The 17,923-nt window shown below is 54.1% G+C and overlaps 9 protein-coding genes across 9 annotated transcripts; 5 read left to right on the forward strand and 4 right to left on the reverse strand.

Moving 5' to 3' along the window:
• Positions 1-130: 130 nt before the first annotated feature.
• Positions 131-1,531, forward strand: RHO25_001381 (uncharacterized protein; the record flags this gene model as incomplete). Its single annotated transcript, XM_023593992.2, has 3 exons — positions 131-283; positions 354-464; positions 518-1,531. 3 exons carry the CDS (start codon positions 131-133, stop codon positions 1,529-1,531), a joined length of 1,278 nt encoding a protein of 425 aa, XP_023460173.1.
• A 1,011-nt stretch (positions 1,532-2,542) lies between these two features.
• On the reverse strand, positions 2,543-2,944 carry RHO25_001382 (uncharacterized protein; the record flags this gene model as incomplete). The annotated part of the gene is made up of 4 exons (XM_023593993.2): positions 2,543-2,595; positions 2,649-2,762; positions 2,817-2,870; positions 2,923-2,944. The coding sequence occupies 4 exons, from the start codon at positions 2,942-2,944 to the stop codon at positions 2,543-2,545; spliced, it is 243 nt and encodes an 80-aa protein (XP_023460174.1).
• Positions 2,945-4,467: 1,523 nt separating this feature from the next.
• On the forward strand, positions 4,468-5,274 carry RHO25_001383 (uncharacterized protein; the record flags this gene model as incomplete). The annotated part of the gene is made up of 2 exons (XM_023593994.2): positions 4,468-4,581; positions 4,645-5,274. 2 exons carry the CDS (start codon positions 4,468-4,470, stop codon positions 5,272-5,274), a joined length of 744 nt encoding a protein of 247 aa, XP_023459223.1.
• Positions 5,275-5,447: 173 nt separating this feature from the next.
• Positions 5,448-5,918, reverse strand: RHO25_001384 (uncharacterized protein; the record flags this gene model as incomplete). Its single annotated transcript, XM_065602105.1, has 1 exon — positions 5,448-5,918. One exon carries the CDS (start codon positions 5,916-5,918, stop codon positions 5,448-5,450), a length of 471 nt encoding a protein of 156 aa, XP_065458177.1.
• A 370-nt stretch (positions 5,919-6,288) lies between these two features.
• CLF1 (NineTeen Complex (NTC) component) lies at positions 6,289-8,319 on the reverse strand (the record flags this gene model as incomplete). The annotated part of the gene is made up of 1 exon (XM_023593995.2): positions 6,289-8,319. One exon carries the CDS (start codon positions 8,317-8,319, stop codon positions 6,289-6,291), a length of 2,031 nt encoding a protein of 676 aa, XP_023459222.1.
• A 316-nt stretch (positions 8,320-8,635) lies between these two features.
• RHO25_001386 (uncharacterized protein) lies at positions 8,636-10,542 on the forward strand (the record flags this gene model as incomplete). Its single annotated transcript, XM_023593996.2, has 2 exons — positions 8,636-8,959; positions 9,037-10,542. 2 exons carry the CDS (start codon positions 8,636-8,638, stop codon positions 10,540-10,542), a joined length of 1,830 nt encoding a protein of 609 aa, XP_023459225.1.
• Positions 10,543-11,537: 995 nt separating this feature from the next.
• RHO25_001387 (uncharacterized protein) lies at positions 11,538-12,338 on the forward strand (the record flags this gene model as incomplete). The annotated part of the gene is made up of 3 exons (XM_023593997.2): positions 11,538-11,726; positions 11,786-12,003; positions 12,059-12,338. 3 exons carry the CDS (start codon positions 11,538-11,540, stop codon positions 12,336-12,338), a joined length of 687 nt encoding a protein of 228 aa, XP_023459224.1.
• A 142-nt stretch (positions 12,339-12,480) lies between these two features.
• On the reverse strand, positions 12,481-14,410 carry RHO25_001388 (uncharacterized protein; the record flags this gene model as incomplete). Its single annotated transcript, XM_023593998.2, has 6 exons — positions 12,481-12,741; positions 12,795-12,908; positions 12,957-13,108; positions 13,199-13,341; positions 13,412-13,982; positions 14,041-14,410. 6 exons carry the CDS (start codon positions 14,408-14,410, stop codon positions 12,481-12,483), a joined length of 1,611 nt encoding a protein of 536 aa, XP_023459227.1.
• Positions 14,411-14,749: 339 nt separating this feature from the next.
• Positions 14,750-17,673, forward strand: RHO25_001389 (uncharacterized protein; the record flags this gene model as incomplete). Its single annotated transcript, XM_023593999.2, has 4 exons — positions 14,750-14,932; positions 15,046-15,143; positions 15,201-16,080; positions 16,165-17,673. The coding sequence occupies 4 exons, from the start codon at positions 14,750-14,752 to the stop codon at positions 17,671-17,673; spliced, it is 2,670 nt and encodes an 889-aa protein (XP_023459226.1).
• Between the last annotated feature and the right edge of the window lie 250 nt (positions 17,674-17,923).

The following is a 17,923-nucleotide window of genomic DNA, read 5'->3' on the forward strand; positions in this document are numbered from 1 at the left end:
CGCTGGCCAGTCGCGCCTTGACTTGACTTGGCTCTTCCGCCAATCCACCAACTCCGACTCCGACATCACCACCACCAACCACATCCTCCACCACCACAACGCGGTGGCTCCATCCACAGACAAGAACACCATGGCGCCACGTGCAACCTTCCCAGACAACCCGGACGCCTTCGCCGGCGACCCGCGCATTTCTTGGTCCAAAGAAAAGGGCACCTACATTCTCGAGGACGAGAATGAGGTCGAATGGGAATGGCTCGCTCGTGTCAACAAGTGGTCCGAGACGGTACCAATCCTCACTGCGTGTCCATGTGCGTGTCCGCGCGACAGAACACTAACCTCGAGTCGCCGACTAGATTGACGAAGATGCAATGAGGCGCCAAGCCGAGATCTACATGGTGCCGGGGGTCGATGAGAACGCTCCAGGTGTCGACCCAGTCAAGAAGAGAAAGGCTGCTCAGGATCAGGCAAGCTTTAGCGCCATATTACTCGAATGCTGTGTTCACTGACCTCACGACAGTCAGAGTCAAACAAGAAGGCCAAGGCCGGTCCTGCTGTCGGCGACGCCACCACCAATGCCATTGCCAATGCCAGCGCCTCTGCCGGATCCAATGCCAACGCCGCCTCCTCTGCCGCTGTGAACGACAATGCCGATGCCGCCGCCACCGCCGCGCCAGCCGCTGCTCCGTCGAAGCCATCGACGGCCATCTTCGTGTCGGGCCTGCCACTGGATACTGACGACGGTGAAGTTAGGGACTGTTTCTGCAAGTTCGGTATCATCCAGGAGAGCGTCGACGGCAATAAACAACGCATCAAGCTGTATCGCGACGAGCACGGCGACCTGACAGGCGAGGCGCTAGTCATATTCCTCAAGCCCGAGAGCGTCCGCATCGCCATCGACATGCAGGATGGCTTTGAGTTTCCCCGCGACTTCGGTCTTCCGACAGGACCCATCAGTGTCCAAGTGGCTGATCACAGCTATAAGAAGACAAATGACGACACTGCTGCCCCGAGCAAGAGCTCGACCAAGAAGTCCAAGCCATCGAAGGCGCAGACAAAGAAGAAAGCCGAAGAGATGAACAGTCGGTTGAATGACTGGTCTGACGACGACCTCGGCACTGTTCAGCAGCCTGCACGCCGCAGCGACAAGATTGCTGTCTTGAAGGGTGTTTTTCTGCGCAAGGAGCTGGAGGAAGATCCCGAGCTGCTGTCCGAACTCATGGAGGATATGCAGGAGGATGCGGTCAATTACGGTGTCGTCAAGAACATCACCATCTTCGATCTCGAGGAGGATGGCATCGTCACGATTCGTTTCGCAAGCGTTGATGCTGCTCGTGCCTGCGTGGCAAAGAACAACGGCAGGATCTTTGACGGACGCAGACTGGTGGCTTCCATCGCAACGGGTGACGAGAAGTTCCAGAAGTCACGCAAGGCGGACAAAGACAAGGATGCCGAGGAGGCTAAGCGTCTCGAAGAGTACAGCAAGTACATTGAGGGAAAGAACGGCGGTCAAGACGGAGGCGCAAACTCATAGGTTGAACATTCTCAGACGCTTTGCCGCACTTCGTATAGGGTTGAGCGTGGCGTTCAGGATTGCACTGCATGGAAATCACACCACATCGCGACACACAATGGCGCGAACTATAGCATGAAATGAGAGCGACTGCCTTCGGGCAGCAAAATGAAAAGTGAGAAACATCCTCACGTTGTGGTCTCTTATCGTGACCTTGAGTGCCTACCTAACTCGCTTCTTTGAACATGATGCCTCAGCTGCATTACGAAAGGCAGAGCTAACGAGGATCCAAAAAGAGCACTCGATTTACTCCGGGCAGAGCGCGCAATATTAACCTGAATTCCTGTTCTGCTCTCCAATAGTGGAACGGTCACTGTGCACGTCGATGGCAACACGGCAGAGACAAGATGACTATAAACATAAAAGAGATCAACTACCTTCAAGGAAAAGCCACAAGGAGATTCAACCTCGCTCCGACATGTAGGCCTTAGCTACATTGCCCAAGGCAGAGATACGAGGATCCAACCAAAGAGCATTCCAATTGCACCGTGTTGAGTGCGCAGTATTGACTTGATTTCTGCTGTGCTACTCCAGTAATAGAGCGGTCACTGTGTACACTTATCATGACAAGGAAGAGAGACGATGACTGTGAAAGCAACAGAGGTAGAAATCGGAAAAAGAAAAGTCGGCATTATTGACCTTGATTTCTGCTCTGCTCTCCAACGGCAGAACAATCACTGTGGACGCTGATCATGATACGGAAGAGACACGATGAGATCGAACACGATAGGGATGCCTATGGAAAGGGAAGGCTGAAAAATAGGGAAATTTCAAGACAGTTCAAGAAATTTGGTCAATTGATCATATCTCGTAGCCATTGAGCGCTAGCATGGAGAGACTTCGATAAGCCTCTACGACGAGCTTCCTCCCTTGCATCAGGTCTCCACTGCATCCACCTTGTCGGAAGCAGTTCTGCCTAGGTCGAGGGAATATCCGCTCCTGCCTTACTGCGCTTAGGATCGCATTGCGCCACTATTGCTTGACACGTCCATCAGGCTGGCCGTCCTTGCGGAGACCGTCATTCTCTGGAGCCAAACCATTAGCTAAGGTGTTGAGAAGGGCCTAGTGTGAAGCATACCAGTTGGCTTGTAGTCACCTCCGCTGCTCCCGCTGTCATCGCTGGAGCCGCTTCCAGAGGTGTTACCACCCTTCTTGCCAGCTTCGACTGGGTCGATTTTTCCCTGGGCGAATTCTGGATTCTTTTAATCGATTGTAGTGTGATAGGACGTTGCTATGGTATACTTACGGCCGGTGCCGACACGCTGGTCTGGCTGGCCGTCCTTGCGGAGACCATCGTGCTCTGGAGAAGACCATTAGTTGAGGTCGCGGATAGGTCCAAGGTGGAAGCATACCAGTTGGCTTGTAGTCAGACATGTTGATTGATGAAGTAGTGCTGGTTGGTTGTTTGGTTGGTTGAGTGTTGTAGTGTTCGATGGTGGATGAGGATGAAAAAGTCCTTGAAAGCGTTCGAGGACCGACTACTTATCCATTTCTCCAGGACTTCGAATACTCGATGACCGCTCTCGACGTAACTGCCATTGAACTCATCTGATGACACTGCTCTTCAGGAGTACGCATCATCTTCACACTTTTCCCCGCGATTGTATCATCTCCACCTCAGATGAGCGATGTGATGCATCGCATATAGCCGACGTCAGGCTGACAACAACCAGGAGGACTCCAATCAACAGAAGACCAATCGTGGTACCGAGATGTTGGACCCCAGCCGTGCCAGCCTCAAGGTACGAGTTCCTGGCGACGTGCATGATGAGATCGATCGTCCGCGCACGCTAGGCACACGATGGCAGATGCACGAATAGGCTTGTGATCCGGGGTCTGCATCATGCAGTCGTGCCTCGCGTGTAGAAGGCATTGGGAGCCGGAGCATAGAAACAAGCTTGTGACTAGTCGCATTAGTGGTCGTGGTGGTCAGATGGTAGGAGTGTAGGTTTGGGATGACTCTACGTGCTGCTTCATATGCTCGTCAATCCAACGTCAAGATGATTACATCTGTTGCGTACGACTTGTGGAACTTCTACTATAGTCGAGTCAACTGTAGAACGCCAGAACGGTGACAGAAGTGATTGGCCGGTCGAGGTCAAGCAGGAGTCAAATCTCCAGTGCAGAGCCATCTGCATCGAGTTGCAGTCTGGATGAATGTGAGTAGCGGTCACTCTGCGGTCATGGAGGATCTGCTGTGAAGAGTGGTGTCGCTAACGGCTTTGAGAAAATTATGACCGCTTCATTCTAAAGCCCTGAAACTCTTGGATGCACGACCGAGCAGGAACGAGCACACGCGGCCGCTTGTTCTTTGCCAACTACCACAATTTTCAAAGGCGGAAGAGTGGTGAGGTGCCTTTAATACTCTCGCTTCGTCCGATTCTCGTCCTCAATGGGCATGGTCACTGCTGTGTCCAGGGCCGGGCTTGTGAAGGGTTTCATCGCCAGAAAGCACACTTTCTCCTGGCAGAACGGAGTCCACCTCGCGCACAAGGCTAGCCACGGCCGAAAGGTTCGACTGAGATGTTGCCTGGAGACATGCCCGCCGGCACAGTATCCTCTGAATTGAGCGAAAGGTTTCTGCTTCTTTATCTAGCCCCAGGTCGGAAAAGGTCCCGGCGTGTTTCGAAGGAGTGATTACCACCCTTCGCCGACAGCAGGAAAAATACCTGCACCTACAGGCAGGTATACCGTAAATGAGAACGAATACTTCAAATAGCTTCTGGCAAGCTCTGATGAAGAGACATGTGCAGAGTGCAGGTGGACGTGTCAAGCGCGTGTGCACACTGCCTGCCAAAAGTCGCGGTGTTTGCGGGGCGAAATTCTTCGCAGCTTGCAGGCGCTCTCTGCAAGTAACCAACATCGAGCAGTTGTAGAAAATTGCTTGCGTGCCCACAATGACAGCCATGGACGCTCGTTTCACGAGGTCAATACTCGTGATCAATCCGAACACCACAAAAGCTATGACAGATGGACTTGTCCCGCTCGTTGATACGCTGGGTTTTCACACTGTAGGCTTCAGCACGCGAAAAAGGTACGTGCAAGACGCAAGAAGCTAACCACACGACTGCAAGACACGATTTGAATACTTTACTGCCCCTGGCGGAGTGCCTTCAATCAACAATGAAGAAGATGCTGCCAAATCAGCCGAGTCCTGCCTGCCTGAGTTGAAGAAACGACTGGACGACTACGATGCTTTCCTCGTCTGCTGTTATTCCCAGCACCCTCTGGTCCCTCAATTACGGCAGGCGCTGAAAGATTCCGGCCTTCAGAAACCCGTGACTGGGATTTTCGAAGCTTCTGTAGCGACAAGCTTGCAAGCCATCGACCTTGACCAGAAATTCGGCATTGTGTCAACAGGCTCGCAGTGGGAAGAGATTCTAGGTGATGCTGTGACGGCTTTGCTTGGTGGAAGTTCTGGCAGGTATGCGGGTTGCCGGACTACTGGATTGAACGCCGATCAGCTCCATACTGCCCCAAAGGATGAGGTCGATCAGAAGATGAAGGTCGCCGCGAAAAAGCTGCTGGAAGAAGGTGCGAAAGCTATTTGTCTTGGGTGTGCTGGTATGGCCGGTATGGACCAGACTGTTCGTGATGCTTGTATCGAAGCCCTTGGTGAGGAAGAAGGCCGCAGAATCAAGATATTCGACGGAGTGGTTGCTGGCGTCGCATTTTTGGAAGGCGCTCTGAGGTCTGGATTGTGACGAAGTCTTTAGTTTCTCCCTCCTCGTAACATCGGCAGTAATCACGTGTCGTGTCTCAGACAGCTATCTCTAACGTCCTTGCCTCCTTTGCTAACACCAGGAGTGCGGGATGCCGCTGTTGCAGCGAACAGGCTGATCAAGAAGCAATCTTGCACTTGGCATACCAATCATACTCAATCAAGATCCATCGGGTCGCCCTCCACATCCGACTCGTCATCCACATCCATCGGATCCCAACTCGGATCCCTCTCCTCCGGAGTCAGCAGCGTCGCTCTAAAACACCGTTCCAGAACTTCATTATCCTTATCCCAAGGACTCCATTCCCTCAACACCTTCCAAACTTGAGGTCCGCAACGTTTCCTCGCCTCATACCGCTCCACATTCTCGCGCAAAAGCTTGTCATAATCTGAATACGCATGGCGAACATGTGCGACGATGATACTGGTGATTCTGCGCGAGTTGGCAAATTTGGAAACACTTAAGTTGTATGTGAAACCTTTGTCGATGATAATGTCGAGGACGCGTTCTAGCGCGAGATCCGGGATTCTTGGAAAGAGGTCGTTCACGGGATCACGGTTCCATTCTCTTTTTCTGAGCTTTTGCTCCTCTGGTGGCAGATGGGCCAGGTCTTCGGGCTGCGGCATGACATTTCGAAGTGGTAGGTGAAGATTGCAAGTCGGGGGGCAGAGCGATTGAGCAGGTCTCACCACGCGGCGCGTCGTGCCGAAACGCCGAAGTTGAAGCTGGATGCTTGGCACTGCTCTCCGAGACAATATATTGCGGAAATGTGAGCACAGAATATGGGGATTCACTCAATACCCTCAAGCTAGGGCTGGAGGCCCGTGAGTTGTCAGTGCTGGGGACATTCCCGGACTACCACACCATCGTGGTCCTCGCTATCAATTGCTTGAGACGCTACAGGACCAGACTAGTTCTCAGCATTTGTGAGCGCTATGCTAGAGCACGATATCCAGTACTAGCGACAACACACCGCAAACGCTGCATTCATGAAGGTCATGAGTTTGACTCGCTGGCCTGTTGTTGCTTCCACTGCTGCGCTGCCATCATGAGCTTGCTCATCTTCGCGCTACTCTGATCATCCGCTGGGAATACGTAGTCCATATACTCCTCAAAAGAGCCATCCTCGAGCTTTCTTCGCTTCTTGACCTTCCTAGGCAGCACCTTGGCAACGCTCTCGATGTTCTCGCTCGAGCCGTGCGTGTCTTCGAAGCTCTTCCACGCATTGAGCAGTGAAACGCGCTCGTCAGTGAGCTGCTGATCTTTGTACATTTTGTGCGCCCTCTCAAACACCTTTCTCGCCCTCGCCTTTGCGGCATCAGATACTGGTGCGTCCTCTGTTTCGGTGGAAATCTGATCAGCAGCATCGGGAACATTGATCTCGAAGTGCGCGTATGAGATCCAGACTTTGACATGTTGTGTCTTCTGGAGGAGGCGCTCGTAAAGTTTCCGTGTCTTTTCAAATTCTCCTTCTTCCTCCTCGAAATCGATGTAGGCTTTCCATACGAGCTCTGGCATATCCAATTGTTCCTGCTGGATGGCCAGCTCGTAGATCGCCCGCGCGCGCTCCAGATCCTCGAGTCCTCTTTCCAACTCGGAGAATTTGATCCAGGCTTGAGAGTTACTCGCGTCAAATTCAATCCATTTCTCGTACAGTGTACGGCACCGCACGAACTCGAAGAGCTTCAGCTCCATTTCGATGTAAGCTCGGAATAGTTTGTTCTTGGGACACAGTCCAATAGCCATTCCCATAGTTTTTCTCGCCCTGTCGAGCTCGTGTCTGCGCAGATGGAATTGTGCCTTCAACATCCACAACTTGGCGAACGTGAACTTCTTGTGGGGAACAATCTTGAGCGCTTCGTCGTAGACCTGTTGGGCTCGCTCAAGATCTTTGGTCGTTAGCTCTTCATAAATGGCATAAAACAGCCAGAGATATATGTATCTCCGCCAGTGTCGCTTCTCGTGTGACGGCGGCAGCTGAGCAATTGCGCGCTCGTAGACATCTCTGACTCGGTCGGAGTCGCCGCCAGCTTCTTCGAGACGGGCGTAATCGAACCATGCGTCGTAATTCTTTGGGTTCTCCTTCACCTGCTCCTCGTAGAGGACGCGACGCTTTGATAGCACGACATCCTCAACTCCCTCACGATCGCCGAATTGCTTCTCAAAAGTGGTGTAGGATTTGTGCAGCACGGCAGACTTCGAACGTGGCATGCGATCCAGGGCGTATTTGTAGATGGCTCGAGCGCGTTCAAACTCTTTCAGCTTGGCCTCGAATTTTGCATATGCGATGAACAACTTCTCGTCCATGAATTCGTCGCCCAGTGTTTCAATAGCCATGCCAAATACCTCTCTCACCAGATCACTCGTGCCGTTAGCCTCCTCAAAGCGGGCCCATCTGATCCAGTTCCTCGGTTCGGGATGCACAATCGTAAAGCGCTCAAATACATTTCGCGCACGATCGTATTCGCCATATCGTGTTTCGAGCTTGATGTAAGCAGTCCACGCAGCCTCGTCCGGTTCCCAGCTCATCCATCGCTCAAAGACGGCACGTGTACCAGCCACGTTGCCCAGCATCTCCTCCATGTAAACATATTTGTACCACAGCTTATCAACACGCGGTTGAATTGTCACAGCACGATCGAGCAAATTCCTGGCATGGTTGATATTCCGCTCCTTCATCTCCGCCTCGATGTACCTCAGCCATAGCTGCACGTTGGTCGCATCGCAATCCAGTGCTCTCTCAAAGACAGAGCGAGCACGTCGGTATTCCTTCTGCTCCAGTTCCCAGGCGGCATATCGGAACCAATTGCCCATATTAAGCCGATTGCGTCGGACATAGTCTTCGAACTCCTTTCGCTTGCGGCCCTGATACTCATGAAGTTCCTCGAGATCCGCGAAGCGCTGCGTCGGTGCTGTGAGCGCGGGTTCCTGGCGGTCGACAGCCTCGCGCAGCAGCTGCTCAGCAGAGATCTGCTGGGGCGCAGGCGCCTTGTTCTTGACCCGCGGTGGGCCACGCGAGGCGTCCATGATAGCGGCGGTGTCGCGAGACGCGGACGCACTGGCTGAAGTTGCGCTGGTCAAAGATGTCGGAATGCAGCATGCGCATGTGCAATGTGGAAGTGGGAGCGGATCAGCTAGAGCCTTGAGTTTTTGGTATGCTTTTGAGTTTGATACATGACTCGCGTACCATGCCGCACTTTCACCTCCGTCGCCCTTGACGTTCACAACCTTTACCACACCACAGCCATTCTCGTGGCATCACGCATACTTCAAAGCGCACACGAGAATTACCGGAGCAGGTCACTCGGCGAGTTGGCGCGGTTTGCGCATTGCGTTGACGAACATGGCGACCATCGCGGACGAGCTGCTAAATGACTTTGGGGACTCTGGCGACGAAAATGAGGAGCAGGTGGACGAGCAAGACTTTGGCCTCAACAACGCGCAGGCGACCGTGCCTGATGCGCAGCAGAATGGCGGTATGGCTGTGGACGGCGACGAGGAAGACGACACAGACATAGCGGGGGGCGATGCGCCGAGCCATGTCAAGGTCGACGATGAAGAGACCGAGGAAGAGACCAAGGCGCGTGTCGAGAAGATGGAGCTGCAGAACGTTTCCGACGTGAGGAGTGTCGCTGGCTTGATGAAGCAGCTGGAACCGCTACTCAAGGTAAGTGATGCCGCGGATTCCACATGCACTGTCGTGGTCTTAATCGCGTGACTAGACCTGACTTGTCCGCTGTGTAGGACATCGAACACTACAAGAGCCTACCGCCTGGTCAAGAGACTAGGAATATTGGCAATATCGAGGACAACCCCGAGTACAAGCTGCTCACACAGTCGAATACACTGTCAACCCAGATCGATGGAGAGATCATCCTGGTGCACAAATTCATTCGCGACCACTACTCAATACGGTTTCCTGAGCTGGAAACTTTGATTCAGAACCCTCTCGACTATGCAAAGGCAGTTGCGATCATCGGGAATGGACCCATGGAGGATATCCGAGCGATCAGCGAGAATAAAGAGAATATCGTAGGGCAGTCGCTCAAGCAAGTTCTGGACGGACCTTCTCTTATGGTTGTGACAGTCGAAGCGACTAATACGGCCGGGACACCGCTGTCTGACGAGGAGCTTGCAACCGTGCGCAGAGCTTGTCAAATGGTTTTGAGGCTGGACAGCGCAAAGCGAACCCTGACGGACTACGTCCAATCCCGAATGTCTATGTTCGCGCCGAATTTGACAGCTTTGATCGGTTCATCGACCGCAGCGCAGCTGATCAACTACACAGGAGGCATTACAGGGCTTGCAAAGACGCCGTCTTGCAACATCGCACCGCTCGGGAACAAGAAGAGTGCACGTGGCGTGGGTCTGGCGACTAATGTAGGTATCCGGAACCAAGGCATCCTATATCAAAACGACATTATCCGATCAATCCCGCAAGATCTCAAGGTACAGGCCATGAGGATATTGTCTGCGAAGATTGTGCTCGTTGCACGCACGGATAGCATTCACGCATCACCATCCGGTGAATTTGGCCTGCAGATGGCTGAGGAAGTCGAGCGGCGTATCAACAAGCTCTCTGAGGCGCCCCCAAACAGTGGTGTACGAGCCCTTCCGGCTCCAGACGACAAACCGAGCCGAAAGCGCGGCGGACGAAGAGTGCGCAAAATGAAGGAGGCGACTGCCATGACCGACTTGAGAAAGGCGCAGAACAGAATGGCTTTTGGCAAGGAAGAAGCCGAGGTCGGATTTGGCGACAGCTCGAAGGGTCTCGGCATGATTGGTGCCCAAGACGATGGTCGTGTGCGTGCTACACAGATTGATCAGCGCACCAGAGCCAAGTTGTCGAAAAAGAATCCTGGCTGGGGCGGTGCAACGCCGGCTGGCTCGAGCGGAACTGCTACCTCGCTTGGTGGGTTCCAAGGCGGGATTGCTACTCAAGGTGCACTCAGAGCCCAGGGCTTGCGTGTTGCAGGTGTCGGCAGCGGGCTTAAGACGAACGTTGGCGGCCCTGCTGGCACGGCCACCAGTGTGGCGTTCACGCCCGTTCAAGGCATGGAACTGATTGACCCTCGAAAGCGTGAAGAAGCCAATCGGAAGCGCAAGGCTGATGAGGACAGATGGTTCAAGAACGGAACTTTCACTCAGGTCGGTGGCTCCATGCCACCTCCGCCAGTACCAGCAAAGGTAGGTGCTGCTGGCTTCAAGGTTCCGGCTCTGCCCTCCAAAAAAGCAAAGACATCGGATTGAACTGCACAATGAAGCAGACAAGATACGAATGACGAATGCCTTGGACGTCCGAAATCATACTATCTCTGAAAGGATAGCATATTCGAAAGCCACCCACCCCAACCCTGGAGGCACGACATGCCTCCTCGTATTGGGGCGAACGGGCTTGTCGATGCAGGCTTCACTATGCAGGTTGAGAGAAACCTCCCCCACAGCCAATTGCCGAGTCTACTTTCGATATCACATCAGCTGGCAGAAACATACTCTCTGTAGCTGTCCCATTCCTGATGGGCTTGTAAAGATATGACAAGTGGCACTGTATACTTCATCGTTCAGGCAAAATTGGACGATCCGATCCCCGCGCAGTGGCTTGCGCGCTGGCTGACCCGACCGCACCTGGATTGGAGATCCATATTCACCAGTGCACACGGGCCATCCTCGATCAAACTCCGTAAGGGACGAATGTCACCAAGCACAGCGCGAGGGAGCCACATAGCAAAGGCGAAATAAAGCACTTTGGAAGCAAAGGCTGTGAACACTTCACTTTTTACCCTCAGTTTGTTCGTTGACCACTGCGAAGAATACCCACCCATCACTTTCGCTCGCGCCCAGTGCTCCCGGCCTACGGTCTACAAAATGGACTCGTCGCCCATAGCCTCATAGAGCAGTCCACTACCCGAAATGGGAAGTCTGAAGACCAATAACCTTGCTAGGACACTTTTCGGCCCGCGACTAGTATCAAGAAGCCCTTGCTTAATCCCAGAGTCGATCGAGAACACGACGGTCTAGAGGGCTAGCACTGAGCAAGTCGCTTGCGGTTCGCGACCATACGACAAACAAAATTGAGCTTCCGATACGGAAAATGTGATCAGCGGGTCTATACCGACTACCGCTCGCTTCACGGCTCTGCTACTGTAACTATATAACACGAGACCACTTGTAATTCTCTAGCAGCTAAGGTGTGTTCTTCTAACTATTGCCATTCGTTCATCCATCAAATCCGAACATTCGTTAACATGTTCTTCACTTCCGCCATCGTAGCCCTTCTGGCCGCCACTGTCTCCGCGTTTCCCGCGGCCGGCCCAGCTGAAGCTGAGGGAGCACTCATTGCCCGCCAAAGTTCCTCCTCAGACGAGCTAGAGAATGGTTCATGTCGCCAGGTGACATTCATTTTCGCTCGTGGCTCGACTGAGACGGGCAATATGGTAAGTGATGTCGATCAAGTTGTCGTTCTTTCAGATTTTGACACTGACATGATCTCAAGGGCACTGTGGTAGGGCCTCAAACCTGCGCGGCTTTAAAGAGTCTGCTAGGTAGCGAGAACGTTGCTTGTCAAGGCGTCGGTGGACCTTATTTGGGGACTCTGATTGCAAACACCTTCCCTCGAGGCACATCCGATGCTGCCATCCAAGAAGCCATCCGCCTCTTCACGCTCGCCAACACCAAATGTCCTGATACTATTGTGACGAGTGGAGGCTATTCGTGAGTTCTACCTGTGCATCCATTCTCATCCAACGCGCTAATACGACCGCGACAGACAAGGAACTGCAGTGATCGCGGCAGCTCTCTCCGACCTCACAACGCAAGCTCCCGCCGTGGTTGATCAAGTCGCGGGCGCTGTGCTCTTTGGGTACACCCATAACAAGCAGAATGGAGGCCGGATTCCGAACTATCCGACAGAGAAGACGAAAGTATTTTGTGCACCGGGGGATGTTCTGTGCGACGGACTGCTGCTGGTCTTGCCTCCTCACTACACGTACGGCAGCGACGCTGGTTCAGCAGCGGAGTTTCTGGCCCAGCGTGTGGCCATAGCATAAGATCAAAATTGGTGTGCTTTGACAGAAGATATACCAAACCTAAGCTCATTTGACCGATCCTTTTTGGGAGCACTGGAGCAAGTGACTGCTCCTGTGGCCACATATTGTCTTGCTGATAGGGTATATTTTAGTCTCACTCAGTTTAGTGCTCTCGATCTGGAGGGGATACGGCTTCACCAGACTCTGCCACAGGTGTGCTATACCCATGCCCATCATCCTCGTTTCCGACGAGAGGGTCTGCCTCAGGAATAGTCTGCCACCAGTGATGATGCTTTTTGCGCATCTCGTGTCGATCGAGGCATCGACAAACGTGAATCAAATGGCCTCTCCTTGCTCGGACGAAAACCGAGTAAAAGACTCCCGCGAGTGCCACCGCGGCAGCACTAATAGTCGCAGGATATTTCTGTTGTAACATTAGAAGCTGCGCCGCCCAAGATGAAAACGCGTCGTGCTTACGAATTGTGCGGGCCGTGAGAAGAAGATGGTGCTTGCAAAAGCGAACATCTCAAAGATGTTCTGTAAAGCGAATTCTTGGCTGGAGAAGGTGCCTCGATCGGCTTCTTCGACTTCCTTAGAGATGTCAGCGGTCTATCATTAGCTCTGGAGTGATGCACCTACTTCTTGTACGATTAGCTGAGCACTCAGATCATAGCCCCAAAGGCCAAGTCGGCTTGCAACAACCGTCGAGACCAGACCGATGGCAGTTGCTTCAGGACTCAGTTGCCACCAGAGCACGAAACAAGCCGCAATCAAGCAGGCGATTTCCCAGTCTATCGGCATTAGTGGGGGCTTTAATCGCAGATCGCGCACTGAATTGCAGACGTGTGCAGCAGGAAGCAAATAGGAGCAGCAATACTTACTCAGAAACCAGATACCTGCTCTTATAGCTCCGATCCGGGACATGATCTTCGGGGCAAAGTAGGTGGCGGACAGTTCTGAAACAGCAGACGCCGCCCTCAGAGAGCCGATCATGGTAGACGATAGCCCCAGAGCCACCAAATATCTAAAGCAGCGAAGTCAGACCAGCACATCGCCAACATTGCAATGATGCCATTCATGATTGTTTGACGTACGTGACCATTTGCCCACTGAAAGAGAGCACAGTGAGGTGCAGCAAAGCAAGTGAGAAGGACGGCAAGAATGCCGGGTTTCTAGCGTAGCTCCTGGACTTCGCCATGTAGGTCTTGACTCTGGCGAGCACGGCGTCACGACTCGGAATTCGAGACAGTGTTAGTCTCTTGGGCTCCCTAAGCGCTGGAATCACGCTGTAGACTCTTGCAATGGTGAAATATTCGATGAAGACGGAAAGTAGAGTCAAAGCACCAGTCGCGATGATGGCAATCTTTGTGGAGTAGCCATCCAGCAAGGCAATAGCTAGCGGCCCGAACAGCTTACAGAAAAGGTCGATTCGGCGCATCTGTGAATTGAGTGCTCGGAGTCTCTCGCCATGTCCCTGAGCCACGATGACGACCCAGTCGCGCTCCACTGAGATGGTGTTGAGGACCGATCCTAGCTTCTCCACGCACGCCAAAATGGAAAGCAGCAGGAGACAGACGGGAAACCATTGGCGGCTGCGCAGAGAGATGAATTCGGCTATAAGGAAGAGGCCCAGGCACGAGAGGGACACGGCCAAACGCTGACTGACTGTCGGCGTAAGTCAGAGACACCCTTCAGCCAGATCGGTGGAAGCGAAGAAGCTCACCGATTGAGACGCGCACCGCCTTCAGTCGGTCGGCCTTATCGATGTAGGAGCCCAGCAGCGGCGACAGCAGGGCCGCCGCGGCGGAGCGGGACAGGGCGTAGATGGAGGCGGGCAGCAGCGTGTCCGGGAACAGGCTCGCGAGGAACAGGAAGCTGCCAAACTCGAAGAGGCGTGCGTTCCACGTCGACAGGAAGTGCGATGCGTACAGCAGTTTGCGAACTCGCGCATGCTCCGCTGCATTTAATTGCTGTTCGTTGCCATCGCCGGCCTCGTCGGCCGTGTGCAGGCGTTGCAGTGCGGGTCGGAGGTCGCTGTCGTCGTCTTCGAGCAGACGCTCCGCTGCCTCGCCGTCTGCCTCTGCTGTCGGCATGCTGTCCACAATCCCGGAAGCCACCACTCCGCTACCCTGTAGCGTGTGTGTCTAGGAGACAATTTTGATAGCAAGGACGTGGAGTGAACGAAGTGCTGACGTCGGCAGCTGCAAGGGCAGCGATCCCTGCGCAAACTTCTTGGCACGGCGCGTTGGATGTGCGAGACGTGACCATCATTCAAACGCGAAGATGGTCCATATGTCGCCGGCAACACCACCGCTCCCCTCGCCCACCTCGACACCCTCCACGCACCGCCGCGCGCCCGACGAGCATCGCTAATTCTACCTGCGCCATCGGACGGCTGTCCGCGCGGGGCCCCTGGCTTGACACCCATCGCCATGCCGCGATACAAGCGCACCGCCGAAGCAGCGCAGCTCGATGCTGTCGCCGAGCCATCGATGGCCGCAGCGACGAACGAAACGCTCATGAAGCTGCGCAACATGTGGGAATTCGCCAGCCTCATGCAGTACATCTTCCTCTTCGGGTCTGCGGTGCGAATTGACGACGACTTCGACATCGAGGTACGCGGCATCCCCGAGCATCGCCGCAGCGCGCGCATGTGATTGCGGTCAAATATGAAGGCCGTGATACAATTTTTGGGGCGCACTTGCGCTGACTAGAGCCTGTGATTTAGGATCTGGAACACGAATGTCTACAACCCACGCCGAGCGACAAACTGGCTCACATCGGCCTACAGCTGCTCAAATATGTCTCGTCCCATCGAGGTCTGACGTGAGTGCAGGAGTATGGTTCGCACGAGAGTGCTATGCTGATGTGATGAGAATGCAGGCCAGAGATCTTCGACGAGTACACTCGCCGCCAGTACGTTGCCAAGGCACCGAATCGCAATCCCTTCGGAGACGACGAGGAGCCGACGAAGTTCAACGAGATGGACATTTGCACCCGTATCAAAGTCCTGCACCAGCTGAGTGTGTGGACGCTGGGCAACGCAGATCGCATGCGGAGCCTGATGCCACAGGACGAAGATCATCTCAACTGGCGCATCGAGCCTCTTGGCTGGGACAAGGAGGATCGTTCATACTATGTGTTGGACGACAACCGACTCTACCGCCGCGCTGACGAACCTCTGCCACCACCCACGCCGAAGCCCAAGGCGAAGCCAAAAGCCAGTGCTAAGAACAAGAGGAAGGCACCCACGCGGGGAACCCGTACGAGCAAGCGTAGGAAAGTCGAAGAGAGCGAAGAGGAAGAGTTGGAGGACCAGCCAGAAACAGATGCAAGCGCCATGGATGTCACAGATATGGGTAAGGGGGAGGGCGCCACGCAGCTCGAAATGGAAGAGCCGGGGTATGGCTTCACGGGTAAGACTTGGTCATTGATCGCCATCACGCTAGAGGAATACCAGGACTTCATGGCGACTATCTTCCGGTCTCGCGATCCGAACGAGAAGCAGCTGCGTACCCGCTTGGAGGAGGACGTGCTTCCGATCATCGAGAAGCGGGCGGAGGCATTGAAGGCGAAGCAGATGAAGAAGATTCGGGAACTCGAGAATCTGCAAAAGATGGCCACTGCCAAACGTTCCAGTCGTCTGGCCGACAAGGCTGACAAGGAGGCCGAGGCCCGCAAGGAGCGCGAGGCACAGGAGCAGAGGGAACGCGAACTCAAAATGGCACGCGCGGAGCAGGAAAGACAGAAGCGTATTGAAGAGGTAAGTTGCGATTTGAGCAACAGGCTCAGACACTACCTACTCGAGGGAGCGTGGGTGGTAATATGAACTAACGCGTACAATCAGGGACACGAATCTCGACGTCTTACCCGCGAGCAGCGTGTGCGCGAGCGAGAAGCTAAACGCATTCTCCACGAAGAAGAGCTGGCGCGACTAGAGGCAGAAGGCGAACGTGCGGAATCGCAAGGGGTAGAGCCAGAGACTGTCGACAGTGACGGGAAGCGGGCTTCTGGGCGTCAACGACAAACGCAACGCGAGCAGCACAAGAAAGAGCTGGAGAGGCTAGCTGAAGAGGAGGGCAATTGGTATTTCGACTGCTCCGTCTGTGGCCAACACGGTGAGAATATGGACGACGGAACGCATAGTGTGAGTTGTGAGCGCTGCAACGTCTGGGAGCACAGCGCGTGCCATGGTTACACGCCGAAGCAAGCAGAACAACAGGCTTTCATTTTCATCTGCGGCACCTGCAAGCGGAAGGAAGAAGACGCGAAGAAGCCCAAGATCCCTCCGTTGAAGCTACACAATCGTTCCAGCGACAGTCCCGAGGCTCAAAAGGTGAATATCCGGCCACCAACAGCGAACGGCCAGAATGCACCTGCTCAACAAAGCCCGGGAGCACAAACGAATGGACAGTACCGGTCGCCTCAAGCCATGCCACAGCTCCCACAGGGTCATGGATACCCTGCGGTTGGCAACTTCGCGTCACGATTCAACGACACTGCTGCGCCGCCTCGTCCCTATGCCGCTCCCACAGTGCAGAACGGGCAACCCTCGCATTATCAACAACACCAAAGCGTGCACCACGATGCTGTGTCGCATGCGGGTGGCCACCCGCAAAGCGCACAATTTCATCCACCTCCGCCTCATCACTACCAGCAACCACAAGCTCAGTATAACCACTACCAATATCCGCAAAATCACCAGCCGTGGCAACAGTACCAACAGCAAGGACCACCTCCACAAGCTCAGTATAGGCCAGGGTCATCCCAGATGAACGGCTTCCAGTCACCCAGCAAGGCAGATGCCAAGCCACTTTACCCGCCTGCTGCCTCACAAGTACAGCAGCACTATCACCAACAACAACCTCAGCAGCAGCAATATCAGGCTCAGGCTCAGCCCAGTCACCATCACCAGCAGACGCAGTTGAGTCCTCGACCGCCGCAGCAGTCACCACCTCAATTAGCGCCTCGGCAGCTGCAAACACCGCTCATGCATAATCCGCAGACCAATGCAGGCGGAAGTCCACACGCGAACCAAGTGGCAGCTGATGGCATGAACGGGCCCTGGCCAAAAGGCTCGTCCCAAATCCCGCAGAAGCATGCTCAGAGTCCTGCGCCACCTCCGAGCGAGTCGAAGGTATTGCCGCCTCTCACGCCGCTCGCACCATCCCCAGGACAGGCAACGACCACGAACAACAACATACCGGTCAAGAAATTGCAACTGTCTCCTGCAGCTCCGAGCGCAGTCACGCTTCCTCCGATAGCGAGTATGGAACCCGCTCAGCTTGCTCGACCGCCTCAATCAGTGCAGGCGGCGCCAGGAGCTGGGCCTGATCGCCTGGACCAGCAGTCATGATCATTGGTGCCCTCTTTTGCGTAGCAGAGGTCTTGCATTACAGAGTCGTTTGGATAGCGGAATGCATTGAAGCGCCGACATGGCCAGATTTGAAATGCACTTGTTCGAACGCAGCGTAGTTTACAGTTAGAGCGATAGATTCTGCTCACGGACCGCTACGATATACTTCAATGATTCATGTGAGCATGAATGTCTTGCTTGTCAATGGCTTCTCGAACTACGTGCATTTTACTACTTGGTCATTTCGTAG

This window comes from Cercospora beticola, chromosome 1 (genome assembly GCF_033473495.1).
Source record: "Cercospora beticola chromosome 1, complete sequence".
Lineage (NCBI taxonomy): Eukaryota > Fungi > Ascomycota > Dothideomycetes > Mycosphaerellales > Mycosphaerellaceae > Cercospora > Cercospora beticola.